Raw genomic sequence first — 18341 nt, forward strand, 5'->3', positions numbered from 1 at the left:
CAGATGGTTCTATGTACTCATAATAGTGTATGTGGAAACATAATTTTCTAGGTGCTAGTTTTCCCATCTGTGCTATTTGAGTGATGAAAATTTAAGCTATTATGTAAATTTTACTTTCTCCTTGGCACCTACAGGAGGGTGTTTTAAATAGCACTAATTGCAGATTTTTGTTGTTGTTATTATAGTTGAAGATGTAACAGGTTAAATATCATCTCCCATGCATTGCTGATTTATGTCTGTCATTCGCTATCTGTCTTTCTCTCATACACACACACCCTAAAAGTAGCACCAGGTGCTATTTTTTAAAATGCTGACATACTTCAAGGTGATTAGTTTACATCTCATCTACTTTTGCCTTTTATCTCCATGCCTGTAGTCATTTGCTACCAAAATACTTCAGGCAGCTGTCATGTAGGAATTAGAGTAAAGTTACCAGATTTCTTTTTAGAGTGTTTTTCTTCCAGTTTGTGTCTTTATTTTTTTTAAAAAAATTGGATGGCAGAATTGAGGATGGCCCCTTGATTGGGGAAAAAACAACAACTAAAAACGTACAGAAAGCTCTAATTCTGCTACAATTGTTTATTTGGGGTTTTTTGTAGCCCTGTTTGATAGCCTTAAGTTAATGTTTTTTGCCACCTGTCTTCTACCCCCTTTTTAAAATTAAAAATGCCTGCTGATCTAGCATTGGGATGTCAGATTTCTAATATGATGGAGCTTTTCTTAAAATAGAAGACATATTTTAAAAGCATTCTTCCTGAATCACCAGAAATTTAACAGGGAAACTACCAAAGAGTGAGGATAGCTGGCTGAACATAAAAAGTAAAGTTGTACAGAATATGAAATAGTCAGTGTTTAGCTATCAATAAATTGCATTATGTAGTTCTTAAAGGGAATTTTTACAAATGAATATTTCATTCATATCTACTCCCCCTTCTATTGTGTTTTTCCCCACATCTCACAGATGCATTCATTTTAGTGTGCTAAAACCTACACTGCATGTTTTTATAACTCAGAGCTTATAAAATGCTCTATTGATCCATCCGCTATCTGCATGTCTGTCTCTTTAATTTTTCTATGAGCCCAACTACAATGTACATGAATTCAATGTTGTCCAGATGTTCGGAACTACAACTCCCACATGGACCAGCATTGTCCATGCTTCCTAAGGTCGAGGGAAGTTGAAATCCAAACCATTATGTACAAGGGCTCTGTAGTATAGTATAACATCAGAAGTACATTGTCTTATCTGGAGGATGTTTTGCTGCATTATATAGCTATATAATAATTTGTGATGTAACACCTTTTCCAACCCCAGATGCTATGGTCAAAAAGTACAGTTAAGGGAGTGTGATTACACATTTTAAGAATATAGGGGTGAAAAGAACTCCAGCATAAATATTAATAATGTCAGGGAAAGATAAATCTTTATCATCAAGTTTTAAATGGAAAAAAGACAAGATATGTTAAAGGTTAGGAAGAACAATTCACGGCATCAGTGATACCCTAGTTCTGCTTGTTAGGTGAAATGAATGGAATTTTAATAAAACACAAAACAAGAAGAAAGAATGATCAATATATTTTATAGATGTAATCTGCAGCGTTTGGTTAAACTATTTGGTATTTAGTTGGAGCATTTAATATTTTAGAATAACTGTAAAGACCATCTTCAAACAATCCCTAGAGATGAGTTGTAATTCCTGTCAGTATGCATTAAGAATTATGTCCACATTGGAAGCAATTCCCCAAATGAAAAAGAGAATAATCATAGCTAGCCTTGAAATATCTGAGATTGGGATTGATTTCTAGTGCTTATTTATAAATTACATTTTATAACAGATTGAATAACTTTTCTATTCCTTAAATAATTATCTGCTGGATTTTGTACATTGTTGATTTCTGTGAGGAAAATCAAGTATCCTTAAACTGTGCATACTAATTAATATATTTTTTTCTAGGCATTTCTAACAGCGATAGGAGACAAAAATCGTAGGACTATCCTTGCATTAGAACACATGTTTGCACCTGTGTTGGATGGCGCTGTGTCTACACTACTTGGCGTGTTAATGCTTGCAGGATCTGAATTTGACTTTATTGTCAGGTAGAGCTTGCTTATTTTCGTCTTTTCCCCTTTGTTTTATGGGAACAAAATGAACCTCTTCACGTACCTGATTACTCAAATGTCCTTACAATTGAATAATAAGACATGTGGATAAGAGAAGCAGTATTCTCTTGGATTGTATGTCAGTGTTACACCAATGAAAAGCAATTTTATCCAAATTTGTCAATGAAATAAAATCCCAACTACATGGCTGGAAACAAAAAATTGTGCAAAGTACTCCAGAACTTTTGTTCAAGCAAAAAGCAAGGAGGACATAACAAGCAAAACTCCCAACAATTGGCTTTAAAGTTTACAATACACTTTTTTTTTCTTCCCTATTCTTTATTTTATAACCTCTTGCTTGATAAAGAGTTCAGGACTATTTGCCCCTGCTTTTTGTAAAATGTTGTTTTGCTGTAATAAAAGCACCATCCCATTATAGATTGTAGGCGACATTGTTAGCAGAATTAGTTTTGTAACTGTTTTTCTCTCTTTTGTCTCCTGTCTTGTCTAAAACAGATTTCTCTTGTTTCTTTATTTCTGAACATGGAGATCCGATTATTTGCGGTCTCAATATGGGTTTGGGGATTTCAACTGGGTTAAAGGATATACACACAGAGAGATAGGGAGATGCAGCCGCCCTAATGGGTGTGGATTATCACAATTCCTAATTTCTTTTGTCTATTTCTGTTTTGGAAACTTGGACATTTCTATTTACCTGCTGTTGTAATAATGTAACATGCCTGCAATCTTGTGGCTTCACTTTTACTGTATCGTGTTACTACTTATTTTAAACTCTGCTTGCACTACAGGTGCTGAGAAAAACTCAGAAAGGCTCTTTGGCAGCCAAGACTCTTATTTAATAAAAACATTAAATTAATCTCAAAAACTAGGTACTGCCAGTGGTTAACCAGAGATGGCCTTTCACCAAAACACTGTTTAGAACAATTTATATAGAGAATAGTTTTGAACTGAGAAGCCTATAAAACTATAAGTACCCTGGTCCTTTCTCTCTCCCCCTTCTTTTTCCAAACCAAAGGTTATAAAAAGCTTTTCTTGACCAAAATTAAAAAAGAAAATTGGAAATGAATGTTAAGTCAGCAGGACTACAGGATGTCCTGTAAAATCCATAAAACTGCCTATTGGCCTTTCTGTTGGAACCAAAAGGAAGCTGGTGGATTTTATTAAGGATATTAATTTTTCAGATAAAAAGAATCAAACTAATTCTTGCTTTAGGAAAACTCTCTGGAGGGATGCTGGAAATGGATCCTATCTGCCTCTTAGGCAGAGTTTTTGAGCAGAAAAGCAACTCTACAATATAGCATTGCAGACAAAATATAGAATAAGGTGAATGGATATTATGAGAACTACCGATTCTAACTATTAGATTACTAAACATAGTAAAAGTCAAAAGAACACTACAGAAATGTAATTTTTCAAAATATTTTGAAATTATACCCCTCTTATATCTCCAAATTTGAAGCTAGTTCACGCTTAGCTTCCCATAAGCTTCCTCTTACTTCTCTCCCCTATTCAGTTCTTCATTACATTCCTGCATCATTTCTCTCCTCAGTGTTTACATAAGGTATTCCAGATGTGATTTCATCATGAAGTAATTAGGCTTTTGAGTGCTCAGCCTCAGCAATTGGGCAACTCTGAGCCTTACTGTATTTATATTGGGTAGAAGAAAATAGCAGAGCAGAATAGTAAGTGGTAGAAAGACGATGAAGAGCAGTTGTCTACACCACATGGTTTACCTTCCCCTGCTTGCCTCCAATTGTTAATCTGCTTCCATTGATTGTGCTAAGAGATGCTTTTCTATCTTACTTGTTGGAGTAAATATTAATTGCCTGTCAATAGCTTCTACCTATGGAACACAGGGAAGGGCATTGCCATTTTATTCTTTACTTCAGGCAAGAGATTACTAGGAATGTGCATTCTTCATTGATACCAGTGGGGCTTTTGTTCATATTTTATTGTGAGAACAGAACACCACACAACTAGTGGTCACTACCGCCCCTTAGGTCTCCACTCTTGAAAAATTACTTTTTTCAAATAATTATTTTTAGTGTCTTAAAATTGAGCTTGGCTCTTATTATTTTCTAGCATAACCTGGATTTAGTTTATTTTCTCTCTCTCTCTCTCCCTCTCTCTCTCCCTCCCTCTCTCCCTCCCTCCCTCCCTCTCTCTCTCTCTCTCTCTCTCTCTCTCTCTCTCTCTCTCTCTCTCTCTCTCTCTCTCTGATGGATGGAAAGTAAATAAGCAAAGCTTCTTGGGCATTGTTTCAAGAAAGGCTGCAATTTTCCCTCAAGGAATAGATTTTAAGCTCAACAGCACATATAGGTAGAGGTTTTATACACTCAGTGGTCAGATCTGTAATCAGTCTGTTTATTCTAGAGTAAGATTGATGAGCTGCAATTGATTCCAGCAAGTCTTATATGAAGTTGTGTATGAACTCCCAAGTTGTGTTCATTTACATTAGTGTAGGAAATTGGTTGCTTATTTCCCCCTTCCCCTTTCCACTAATTCAGACCAGAAACTTCCAAATGTAATACTTCCATAACAGGAGGATAGCTGTAGGGTTTTTTTTTTCCTGTTTAAGCCACATAGTGAGCAAAACTATAGTGAGCAAAAGAATTGACTCATCTCCCCCTTCTGTTCCTTTCACCTTCAAACAATTGTCTAAAATCTGCACCATAAAATGCATATTTGGGGTTAGCCTGTTTCTCCCTAGTCCCTCTCTCCACTCTCTCTCTTTTTCCTGCTCCCTATCCCATCCCCACTTTCCCCCATGCTGGATATTTTCTAGCCCAGCTTTCTTCTTGGTTGGCAGGTTTGCCATGTTATTCATGAAGGATGCCAGACCTTAGCCCTCAATGGTGGGAAAGGACAAGCACTTGTGCACTCTCCTCTTCTTCCATAGTCCTTCAGCCTTTATGTTTGAATTGGGTGACACAAAACAAGAGCGTTCAGAGATGCTAAATTGTTCAACAAAAGATTAGCCTGCAATGTAGCTTGGCTATTGTAGAGGGCTCTTATGCAATACAATGCTCTGGCTTACCACAGAATGGCTTGCATTTTCTTTGCAAAAGCGGGTTCCTGTGTTTAAAAAAGGTTGCAATTTGAGCTATTTGGTAAAAGTGGAGCTCACAGAATTCAAGGCGGAAAGTTATGATTAATGAATGGCAAGGGAAAGCCTTACCTGATACACTAGAGATTTAATTAGAGATTCTGCTGTTAGATGCAGGAGCATTTCACACTGGATTAGTTGCTGGGAGAAGTGGACTTCTTTCTCCTTCTAGGCTAAATTGTTTAAATTCTACACCCTTCACTTCATTTGTTTGCTTCTGCTGGATTTTCACTAATGGAGGGCCTCTTTCATTGTATTTGTGCTTTCAATCCTTTCAGTCATTCAGTTTGCATTCCATATTTTTGTGTTTGTGTAACACGTTCATAAATAACATTACATGCTGCAAGATTCTGGCAAATTAACAAACTTTTTTTCTCTTTCCTTTTTTGAACTAACACTTTGGTTGTGGAATGTAGAGCTCTCTAATCCAAAAGGTAAAAAAGAAAACAAAATTGCATGCTGAGTTTATTCATTAAATAGAAAAAAAAATGAACGCTATATTAGCATGCTTGCTTGAATATTTAATGAAAGTATATTATCTGTTTTGTTTTCTGTGTTTAGTATTGAACACGCTTTCTAATTGTAACCGTTTTATATCTTTAAATGTTTCAGGTATTTCTTTGCTGTTTTGGCAATTTTAACTATCTTAGGCGCTTTGAATGGATTGGTGCTGCTTCCTGTTCTCCTTTCCCTATTTGGACCATATCCTGAGGTCAGTATTATGCTCATTATAGAAATTGTTGTCATCTCCCTCCCCCGAAGTTCTGTTATAATGATACATATTTTGTGCTTTTACCATTTTAAATTATATTGCTTTATAATATTTGGTACTTTGATAACATAATTCAAAATCCAAAACTTAATTTGTTTTACAGTTCTAACTTTTCTGATGTAGAAAAGTAGATTCTGAAGCAGAATTTTTATCAACAATTTGTGATTGGATATCAGAAGTGTTATTCTTCTGGCCCAACTATTATCTTCCATTTGTGTGCCTCTTTTTCAAAAACAGAACACTGGAAAGAAGGGGAAAAGGCATATAATACAAAATTTTGCAAAGCATAAAAATATATTAAAATATATTAAAGCCCTCCATACATCATAGCTAGTGGCCCCAGTTGATTGCTGTTAATCGGGGTTGACTTCATTCCAATACTTGCAGCTACCTCTTAGGCAGGTCTGTTACTGCCATCTTCACTTTTTTCCCCTTTCTCCTGAAACATTTTTGGGGGGGCCAAAAGAAGCACAGATGATGACATCAAGTTTGGTCAGTTGCAGACCCAGAAGACAGCTGCTGGGATACTAGCATGCCTGCTTGAAAAATAATGTTCTTCATGCAGTATTCATAGAGAAGATGTTTCAGATAGCATTCTTCTAAACACAAATTATGTACTTAAACTAAATACTTGAAACAGCAGATTTTTTAAAGAAAGCATGTACTCAGGGAAGAATCATCATTCTTAGGTCTTTTAATGCTCTAATAACCATTTTTTTTACTATCTTGTCTCATTTCCATCCATCAATTCAGAACAACTTTCTCCTCAAGAGCTCAAATTCCATTCTTTCAGAATTTCTCCACAATTCATCTTCTGTTGTTTCATTGTTACTGTTCATTAGAATGTTACAATGAAGATCCCCAATCTCTGAATTCCTTTTTTCATACTTCCCCAGAATCACTATATGGTAGCAATTCATACTTTTTGACACATATTTTAGTCCTCTTTTCATAACAGAACACACACCTTCACTGTCATACATGTATTCATCAGCTCCAGTCTAAAAGATGAGACCACCCTTATTCAGATTATTTCCTCTTTCTTTGTTTCATAAACGCTTCCTTCCTTCCTCCCTCCCTCCCTCCCTTTCTCTATATTCCAAAACACAATCTTTCACATGCCATATAGATCCATGAATCTTTCATGCCATATAGATCCACTTTCACTTCCTTTTATAGCTTTAGTCAATTGAGGCTTTTACATAGTTCTTCACCCCCTACTAATGGCAAAGACAGTTTGGGTCAATTCTGGTATATTTTGATCAGAATGTCACAAGTGCAATCAATGGCCAGTTTTACCCCAAGCATACTTATACTACTGTATTAACTTAGATACCTAAACTGCTGCTTACCTTCCAAACCGGCATATTTTTGGTATCCTACCAACTAGCAGGTTCATACAATATACGAAAGACTGTGAAAAATTAATGAATGACGGGAGAAAAGGAAAGAAGGGAAAGAAACAAGAATGAATGTGGAAAAAATATAGCGAGAAAATAAGTCCTGTATGAAAAAAATATTAGAAGATTGATCAGTTGGTCTTTCAGTGAACTGAACAGGAGGTGAATGTAAACATGGGTAAAATGGAAGATGCTTCAGTGAAAAGAATTATGCTACAGATTGTCACAGAAGTATGTAATTGGAGGTATGAAATAATTGGAGCCCTTTTATTCATAACAGCAGCAACCCATGTATCATGTGCAGTAACACAGTTTAAATAACAGTGTATCAAATCTTAATACATTTTATGTTCCTGCACTGTTCATCAAGGATTATTAGGTGGAAAATGTATACAATTTGTCTATAATTCTTTAAAGACTGATCGTGGGATTTCTCCAATCTTGAAAAAATGCTCTAAGCTTTCATTGATCTACTAAGAGCTTTAAAAATGTTATTCTCAGGTTTCTCCAGCTGATGGAAGGAGCAGACTACCTACCCCTTCTTCTGAACCTCCCCCAAGCATTGTGAGGTTTGCTGTTCCACCAACTCATGGTCAAAATGGCTCAGATACATCTGATTCCGAATACAGTTCTCAGACAACAGTATCAGGAATCAGTGAGGAACTACATCAGTATGAGGGCCCCCAGAGAACCGGGGCCCCAGCCCATCAAATCATTGTTGAAGCAACTGAAAATCCAGTGTTTGCCAAATCCACGGTAAGTAACTGAAATCCCATTTGCTATTTAATTTATAGTACCATTGAGCCCACATTCTTATTGTTAAAAATAATCCTGAAGCAGGGAATCCATTTCAGGAAAGAATATTTATAATAAATTAAAATAGAAAAATATTAAATTATAATTCTTTGAACAAGGGATATTGTTAGGTAATACCTATTTAGAAATTTCATGTGACTATAAGGGTACGGAAAATAGTAATTGTTTGTAAGTGAAGGAGATGATTAATGAGCAAGGCATGTTTTCATAATCTCATCTCAAGAACACAAAAAGAGGTAATAAATACAAAGTCTATTTTCATCTGTCCTTTAATTGTATTTTTTTAACTTTACTTATTACAAAATTCAACTGCAGTAATAAAAAAAAGCAAAGTGTTACTACTAAATGAATGTAGCTGGGTTTAATTTGTATATTTTTTTTTTTCTGACACAGAGATTTGAGTAGAGAAGTGGATTTGGTATAGTTTGGTTGAGATAATTTCCAAGTAAGCAATTGAGTTTTGCTAGATTCTCTTTCATCAGCATGAAGTAGCCTTTGAATGTAAGCGGGCAAGAACAAAAAGAAAAAATTCTAGCTGGATATAAGTTGACACAAGTGATGAATATTTATCAAAATATTTTTCCAAACCATGTCCAATTCATATTTGAACAAGCTAAAGTAAGAGGTAAAAAGGGATTCTTTTGCTTCGCTTCCAGTGCTGCTTCTGAGGTGAAGAATAGGTAATTAGAGCCATAAAAAACAAGTAGAGTCAGGGGCATCCATGGTGGCGAGGGGAAAATCAACAGGATCAAAATGGCAGGTGTGACTGGGCAATTAAAGGCCCGTCCTGTTTACATAAGAATGACAAACATTAAAAAGGGGCAGGAGTTTAACTGTCTGACTGTGCCAAGCATCTTGATATTGCTGACCCCACCTGTGGATGCCCCTGACCAGAAGTATACTTCTGGATCAAAAGTGTTTGATTCAAAAAGATGCTGTACTCTCCATGTTTTGAGGTTTTATCAGTTAAATGTGCCATCTCATTAATATTTTCTACTTGAACTCTATCTCTTGCCAAAAACCCAGAGTGTTTGCTTATGAAACCACACGAGAAAATTTCCATTCCACTTTTTTGCAAAAGGAGAAATTACTTAAACAGATTGACGAGAACACACTTGAATAAGATTGTGGAAAGTGATTTTGTGGATGCAGGCACAATCTTTTGTTTTGCTGGAATGATGCTCTTTGTTGCTTGTTATGAAGTAAAGGGGCTATAGAGCAGCAATAAATGTAGGCTTCGAAGTAACTTAGCTGTGGCAAAGTAAATTTGATTAATGCAACAAAAACTGTTTTATGAACCAGATAAAAATGTTTGGTTCCACATTATTGCTCAAAGGTTTCCCTGCCTTTTTTTTTTCAGGTGATCCAACCAGATGCAAGCTATTATCCATCAAGTCCAAAGCTACAATCTAACCAAGACCCTGGAACCCAACAAACATGGCATAAAAGCAAGAAATTGAAAAGAGAACCAAGGGAAGGACTACAACCACCCCCTTACCGGCCACGTAGAGATGCCTTTGAAACTTTTACTAAAGGGCATTCCTGTTCTAGTAACAGGGATTGCTCTGGTCAGAGAACTCGTTCTCAGAACATCAGAAATCCAGCCTTCACTGCCACAGGCTCTTCTGTGCCACCATGCTGCCAGCCTATCACTACTGTGACTGCTTCAGCTTCAGTTACTGTAGCTGTACATCCTGCTGGGCATAATCACAATCCTCATGGAGGAAGCTGTCCAGCCTGTGAGAGACACCATGAAGCCGAGCATGGACAATTTGAGGATCCTCATGTGCCATTTAATGTCCGGTGTGAGAGGAGGAACTCTAAAATAGAAATCATAGAACTGCAAGATGTTGAATGTGAAGAAAGGACTCATGGCGAGGGCTCAGATTAAGGTAAAACTTTCCATCCCCAGTGGGTAGCATTACTCACACCATCTGCCAGCATGCATAATTGCTTTCAGTGCACTTCTTACCAATCTCAGCATTGATGTAATGGTTAGAATGCAGTGTTTCAGGCTAATTCAACTCACCTCCAGGAGTTCGATCCTCACCGACTCAAGGTTGACTCAGCCTTCCATCCTCCCAAGGTTGGTAAAATGAGGACCCAGATTAATGAGGGAAATGTGCTGATTCTGTAAACTGCTTAGAGAGTGCTGTAAAGCATGAAGTGGTATATAAGTCTAAGTGCTATTGCTGTAGCCTGCTGTAGTTTTAAGCAATTTATTGTATTAAGGAATTTCTAAAACACAGGGGAACATGCAAATGAGATGGGCAATTATATGAATTCAATAAATAAAAAGGGGCTTGAGTCTAGACTCAAATTTAAGGGACAATATCTCAATTTTCTGGGTTCACTTGATAGCAGCCAGGATGATTATCAATAAAGAAGGGAAAAGTTTCGTGCCTTTACTGGTTATTAATTTAGCTAACCCAGTTTGGACATGCTGATAAATTAGTTGAAAAGATGAGAAACAAGCCAGTATTTTCTATTTCCCTTTTAATGCTACACTCACAGGAAATCTGTGAGTGAAGCCAGACACATAGTGTCTGCATTATGTATAGGCACAGCCTATGTTCACTGGAGCCATTAAAGAAAGTTATGGAATATGACAGTACGATATGGATAGTGGTGGGATTATTTTTTTTTATTACCGATTTTGGTGGGTGTGGCATGGAATGGCATGGTTTGGTGAGCGCGGCAGGGGAAGGATACTGTAAAGTCTTCATTCCCACCCCACTCCAGGGGAAGGTTACTGCAAAATCCCCATTTCCTCCGGATCAGCTGGGACTCGGGAGGCAGAGAATAGATGAGGGTGGGGCCAGTCAGAGATGGTATTTACCGGTTCTCCGAACTACTCAAAATTTCCGCTACCGGTTCTCCAGAACTGGTCAGAACCTGCTGAATACCACTTCTGGATATGGGGGAAAAATTACAATATCTTATTTTAATAACTAAACAGAGGTGGTTAAATTGCTTTTCTTGGAATTTACTATGTTCACATTAAAGCACTCAGAAAAGTCCAGATCATATATATAACTTGTGTGTTTTATACACACACACAGAGGTCTTGTGACTTTTAATTGCAGCCTTGCTGAATGGCTTCAGCTGAAATGATTTATTTATCTTTGCTGAACTTTAAGTGAACAGGGGGGCTCCTTTTTTTGTCTTTATTTGTACAGGGAAATAACTGAAGCAAAGAAGAGGCCAAAGATGGGAGACCTCGTCTTTCCAGAAACTCTTGAAGAGAAACTACTTCAAGTTATGGGGGGGAAAAGGACAATGCTGCACCAGGACAAATATTCCCCTTTACTGTAATCTATTGTAAAATGTTGTGAATTATTTCTATAAATATTTAAAAGATGTACACATCTGTAATATACGAGAGAAACTGTGTAAAGTAGTATAATCTGGAGTTATGTTAAACTCCTGTTTAACAGAGTGGGGACTGTTGTTTGTGCTCTGTACTTACTGTACGTTGATTTCTATGCCACAATTAAGCTTAAACTAGTCATAAATTTCAGCATATGTTGTTGCTGCTTAAATATTGTATGATTTACATGTATAATTCTATGCAAATATTGCTAATGTATTAGGATATTTTTGTGTAAAGGTTCATAAATATATATATTTGTGTGTGTGAGAGAGAGAGTGTGTTAAACTATTTTAAAATTTTTCATATCACAGCCCTGTGGTAGTATGAAATACTTCTGTTAACTTTCAAACACGCTATGCGTGATAATTTTTCTTTTCTGTTTTTTCCTTAATGAGCAGATATGAAGAGCAGTGTGTTTAACGCTGATGACTGAAGTAGGCATAGCTGTGTGGTTTGTGTACTGTAACTGTTTTGTGGAGAACAGATTATTGTGAACGTCTAACATACGCCCTGCTGAAATGAATGTAGCAATGAAAGTATGTGACTTACCTATAATTCTCATATCTAACTAATGGCTCACATGTAAGAGCTTTGGCCAGAAAATTATATGTCATATAATCCCTTTTGCCTTTAATAACCTACCAATGCTGGCTAACAATACAGATTTGGACTTTTCAGTTCAATCAGCATTAAGCAAGTTTTCATGGGTGAGCAAATGTTTGTAAGTTTGTAAGTTTGACTGATTGCAAATATTTGCAATCAGTCAATAATAATTAATTAATTAATAAAATTCCACATCCAGTTTAAACAGCTGACAAACTACCAATAATAATAATGGAGCTTAACAACTGTTAATACCACCATTAAAAAAAAAGGAGTGGAATGATTGGGAGCCAGCATTTGTAAGTTCTAGGCTTCTGATGTATTGTTCTTGGCCATGAGCAAACTACAGAAACTGCCTCTGTTGATTGCACCGTGGCTCCAGTGAGAATAAAATGGCCTCTTATCCTCACTGCATCATCCCATCTACTCAAAACAGAATAAGAATGAGATGCTGGAAGCTAAATGGTAAAAAGTTTGGTGTGTTTTAGAACTGCACTTCATCATCATGATCATAGATGGTCATGGCTGCAATATGCAACACAACAGATGTATTTGATCTTTTTTGTCCCAACATTTTATGAAACCTTCAAGTTAGTCAAAGAACATTTCCATTCAGGTTATCAGATCTGAAAAGGTGTCCCTTTTAATGTTGTCTTCTCCAAGCTGGCAACTCTGGTGTGTTGTACTATAGGCTTTTTAATCAGGAAGATACCAGGTTGAGAAATATATCTTAAGTATTAATCATTTAGATGTTTAAATAAAGAACAGTATTTTTCAAATTTGTAATAATGAAAAATGGCCATATTAGGTATATTCCAGCAAGAAAGTAAGATGGTTCATTTAACACTATTTTATGGCTTTCATTTCTCAGAGTAAAAGAGTAACAAATGTATAAAAAAATATAGTAAAATAGGAAGAAATTACTTGAAGCAATCAAGTAAGAAAGGCAAAGCCTTGAAATGATACCAGAAGACATAAGCTATACAAATTATTAATACATGCCCTGTATTCCATATAAAACTACATAAACTTGAAGGTTTTCATCAGAAATTTAGTAAAAGTTTTATCCTTTCATTAAATGTTCTTTTAAGTTTTCAATTTTATACATTCTTTCTGCATTTCAAAGAAAACATATTTGTTTTTACTATGATATGAAAAGCACAGTCAGCATGGATTCCCTACCATCTTTGTTAACATTCTGCATTTTAGTTTGAAATAGTAACAGAGGCTGAAAAAAAAATGAGGTTAATTTTCTCTGCTGTGTCTGGATCTCATGAAAAGAGGAATTCCTGCGTTTCTTCCACACGTTGCATGAGCTGCCCTTAAAACATCATCATCCACCACTAAGACAATTCTCCTTTTCAACAAAACTCTGAGGACAGTGGTGAAATCCAATTTTTTTACTACCGGTTCTGTGGGTGTGGTTTGGTGGGTGTGGTGTGGCTTGGTGAGCATGGCAGGGGAAGGATACTGCAAAATCCCCATTCCCTCCCTACTCCTGGGGGAAGGATATTGCAAAATCTGCATTCCCTCCCCTCTCTGGGACCAGCCAGAGGTGGTATTTGCTCAAAATTTCTGCTACCAGTTCTCTGGAACCTGCTGGATTTCACCCCTGTCTGAGGAGCATGAGACAACATGCAAACAGATCTACATATAATTTGAGTTAAAGCACGATTATACGCACAGTATAAACACACTGATAGCATTTGAAAACAGTTTCTTGCTGGTGCATAGCTCAGCAAGTACTCTTCTGAACACACCTCAGTGAGTGAAAGCTAATGCTTTTACACAACGCATGTTAAATTTGAGACTTGTGCTTATCCATCAGCAATATATTTGATAAGAAGTTCTGGAGCAATTGATTTTACCAAATTAGCCAAGAGCAGCTATGTCTAAAAAAAAACCCCATATATTTAAGCGATTTTGCATCAACCAATCTAATATCTAAATTCAGCTTAACTTTAGTAAGAAGCAGCGTCATACAGACAAACCTTGGTAGCCTGTATTGCGTGGGCCTCATGATTATTTCAGTAATTAATCTTCCTATTTAGTCACTGTTTAAATAGAGTAATAATACCTGTCTTTTGCTCAGTTTCTCATTTCTCCCTGCTATATATCTGTCATTATAATACATTAACCAGCATGGCCCTTTCAGCTCCAACATTAGTAATACATTGAGGCAAAATGGTTGTAGTTATCTGTCTAATTTGAATTTTCTATAGAGCAACTGGGTAGCTCATTGTCTCCGTGGTACAAAAGGCAGGAAATTTCACTCTAGGCCTATTTTGCCACAGAAGCATCTAAATTATGGTAAAGTTAGATTATTATAAAGAGATTCTCTTGTCAGGTACTGGCGACTCAGAAGTTATGACAGTCGCTTATTTGCTTCGTGTTATTTTTTAAGAAAGAGGGAGAAAGTGAGCAAGTACAAGAATGTAGTTTTCAGTAGTCCTCACCTTAACTTTCCTCAGTGTGTGTGTTTGTGTGTCAGAGATATTTTTGCCTTTTTATTTTATGGGATTGCCTACTCCTTGGTGCATAGTATTGACCATTTTCTCTTGTCACATTGGCAAAAGATTTCAGTGATCAGCTCTTCTATGTTTTTAAATGATAAAATGTTGATATTTATATTTTTGTATCATAAGAATGTTTTCTTACAGTATTTGTCATGCCAGTTTATAACAAACAAAATGCAGGGATTTTATTTCTATTGGAAACACGATTACAGCTATGTTTTTACTTTTTAATTGAAATTTTTATTTGTATAGAATGCTTACTAATGTTAAATAGGAAGAGAATATATAACATTTACATTAAGAACTCATTCAGTAGGGGTTTTTTTAGAGTGAGAAGTCGAAAGGAAAAAATATTCAGACTGGTTCTCATTGACTGTTTTTAGCAGGAATGGGTTTGTATTTCAGTTACAAAGATAAAAGTATGCCATATAATTTATTTATATGAAAATTTATTTTTGTAGTGTACATAGTAGTCCTCAATTCTTTTGACAGAATTATATTTTTAAAAGAGTTTATATGTGACAATACCATTATGTTTTGGAACAATGCTGAGACATAAAATACAATGCACATTTTTCACGATATCCCATTTGCAAACAGAATCAAGGTCAACAGTATTAAGGAGAGTGTGGAATATTGCATGTCATTCTGAACTGTTTTAGGGTTACCATTTTGTGATCTAGTGTGGTTCTCAATTTTAAATCATAAATGAAAATTTGTACAAACTCTCTAAACATTAATGTTCAAACACTGATAGAAATTCTAACATGAATAAAAATATTATAACTTATTGTTTACGTATTTTGTTTGTGGAACATTTATTAAAAATGGTGACTTGCATCTTCTTTGATTCATACAGGCTAACTGAAACAATATTCTGGACAACCTTTTTAAACACAGTAATGACCTTCATTGTTTAACATGAAATGTTTATGGTGGGATTTTAAAGACCTGCATAGAGGCCATCTCAAAGTTGCAACAAATTTTTGGTGTGCAGCCACAGATCTATAATTCTGACAGATTGTGGGCTGAGACTGCTTTGCTGCCTAGACAATAAAGGGAGTTCTTCATTGAATTCTCAAGAACCAGATCTAATGGATTAGCAGTGTTAATCGGTTATAACAAGCAATAGTCTTGTGGTATCTTGAAGCAGGATGGGCAATCTTTTAGGTTCAAGAACTGAACCTTAGATTTTGAAGAGGCTAAGGACCACATCTGATGTGTGAGTAGAACAGGATTTGGGGTAATTTGAAGGTTTTGTTTGCTTTTTAACTATGAAATATATTCATGATAGCTTATAGTTTGTTCATGTGTTCCACATTTCAAAATGGGAAGCAATTATCCTGTCAAGTTTTCAGTCCACCAAAGTCTGCAAAAGGGGTTTTAACTTGCCCACCCCTACATTAAAACATATATATCCAATGATAATTCATCACTGGCAATTTCATTTGTTCAAGCTGATTTTACCCTACATCTGTCAAAGCAGAGTGCATAAAAGTGTGTTTTAGGTGTAAACATTTATGCCTTCAATATAAGACAGGGATGAGTCCTCAACAGAATGCCCCTGGCAACCTCTCTTGGTGTCCTCTTGGTTCCCTGCCCCATCACCTCTAGAGTTTGGACAACTTCAGTAAGCATTCTACAAATTGACATATTGAACCACCACCACCACCACTCCAAATACAAAATGAGAAGGGACAACGAATTAGGTTATCAACAAGGTTACAAGTAGTATGTAGAAAGTCATGGGAATGGCCTGGTAGAAGCAAAGTAGACAGGAACACTAGACTTATGGTGATCTGTAACTGACATTTTTCCCCTCATGGATGCAGCTTCTTAGATTGGATTGCTCAAAGTTCGCTCAGCATTCATTTGGAAACCACTTTTCCCATTTATATTTCATATCTTTTACACTATTCAGTATTACTCTTTGGTCTGTGTTAAAACTACCTACAATTCTTATTTCCTTTAACTTTTTTTAAATCATTTTTTTTTAGTAAGGGAACAACATTAACTAAACATGTAGCTAAATCCTTTGACATAAGTAACCATTTCAGAGTGGCACTCATTGAGAGTCTACAGTGCCCTAATTGTACAAGGAGGTGTGCATTCAGCTGCAATACAAGTAAATAATACCTTAGAGGAGAATCTGAAATAGAGGCTGATTATAATTGAATTATCACATTCATGCCATACTTTAATTGATTTTAATGATTAGCATAAGTAATAAGAACAATAATAGGCCTATAATACAAAGAATAAAGTCCTGGTCAAAATAGACAGTGTATGTCCTAGTGTGTGGCTCAAGTGGCTTTGAAATACTTTCCCCATTCTAAATTTTCATAGTTCAGTCCAGTCCACAAAAGCTCTGGGGAAGTCCATGTACACTCTGTTTATGAAAGTTGAAAGATGAAAGGCTGATACAGTATTGTTAACACTGATTAAAAATGAAGAAAAATGTTCATATTTACAGCAAGAGCAAGAAAAAAAGGAAAATTATTGCAAGGAAATCTTAATTTTATAGACTTCAATACAGGGGACCTTCTGAGCAGCAATTTCACCATCTGAGGTAATTCATATCAATCTAATGATATAATGATACCAACGACATGAATGGTTCCATTGCATCATTTATATGGCATCATCATATAGATGATATAAACTGCCATAATGATCAACTCCTGTATTTAACATGTCATTTGTAAAGAATAAACACTCGATTGGTGTATTAAGGAGATTATACTGTAATTAACTAATTTTTTTGTCTTCTGGTCTGCTTTTGGGGGTCTTTTTTTTTTTTTTTTTGCCAAATTAAGGAAATTATAAGGGCACATTTTCTCTGCAAGAAAGTTGCCAAAATTGATATCACAAACTCAAATTAAGAATGGAATTATTTTTCTTAGGAGACAACAGGAAGCAAATAAATATTAAGATGTGTGTATTGTGTGTGGTTTATGATGAGTGTGGTGGTAGGTAAGGAGTTGTATTTTGTTTTAAGCTTTTACTTATTTTATTTTCATTTTTTACTTATCTTATTTTTTTTCTAATTTAAGGCGCCTCTCCTACTGTATAGTTCGGGCAAAGAAACAGTCAATCTGAAATGACTGAGAATTTAGGTAGCTTCTTAATACTGTGTTTTCCCGAAAATAAGACCCTGTCTTATATTTTTTTGAACCCCAAAATAAGCACTTGACCTTTTTTTCAGGTAAGTCTTATTATTTTGGGGCCAAGGGAGCAAGATGGGGTTCTGATTTCCAGCTCTGTCTCCCTAACCCTAACCAGAAGAAATGGCAGGGACCAACTGCGCTTGTGTTTAAATATTTTCAGGGAGGGCTTATTTTCAGAGGGGGGGATATTTTAGCGCATGCGCTCAAAAGCCCAATTGGGCTTATTATCAGGGGATGTCTTATTTTCAGGGAAACACGGTATGAAGATGGAGGAAAGCACACTATCTTTTCTTAAGTGCTAGATTCATTGATTTATCAACAGTATTTCTTTTCCTGTCAAAATGGAATTTTTATGCAGTGTTTGAAATATTATAGCCGATGGAATTTGAAAAAATGGGAATGAGCCTTTTGGAGCCAGCCACAGAGTTTTAAACTAGGAGTTTTGTCAAGGCAAAATGCACTCAAC

General features: G+C 35.9%; 1 protein-coding gene across 3 annotated transcripts in view; it reads left to right on the top strand.

Moving 5' to 3' along the window:
* The window catches only part of PTCH1 (patched 1), a 114362-nt gene extending 98857 nt beyond the window's left edge, over nt 1-15505 (top strand). For 2 of the 3 annotated variants that reach the window (XM_034410087.3, XM_034410089.3), the window contains exons 20-24: nt 1956-2098; nt 5841-5940; nt 7902-8156; nt 9577-10108; nt 11396-15505. In XM_034410087.3, the coding sequence (XP_034265978.1) occupies nt 1956-2098; nt 5841-5940; nt 7902-8156; nt 9577-10107 (1029 nt within the window). In that variant the 3' untranslated portion in view covers nt 10108; nt 11396-15505. Of the gene's footprint in view, nt 1-1955; nt 2099-5840; nt 5941-7901; nt 8157-9576; nt 10303-11395 lie in introns of all 3 variants that reach the window. The other variant, XR_015732730.1, reaches the window with a different exon arrangement.
* The last annotated feature ends 2836 nt before the right edge of the window (nt 15506-18341 follow it).

The sequence above is a fragment of the Pantherophis guttatus genome, chromosome 2, assembly GCF_059756535.1.
Source record: "Pantherophis guttatus breed Tessera chromosome 2, ASM5975653v1, whole genome shotgun sequence".
Lineage (NCBI taxonomy): Eukaryota > Metazoa > Chordata > Lepidosauria > Squamata > Colubridae > Pantherophis > Pantherophis guttatus.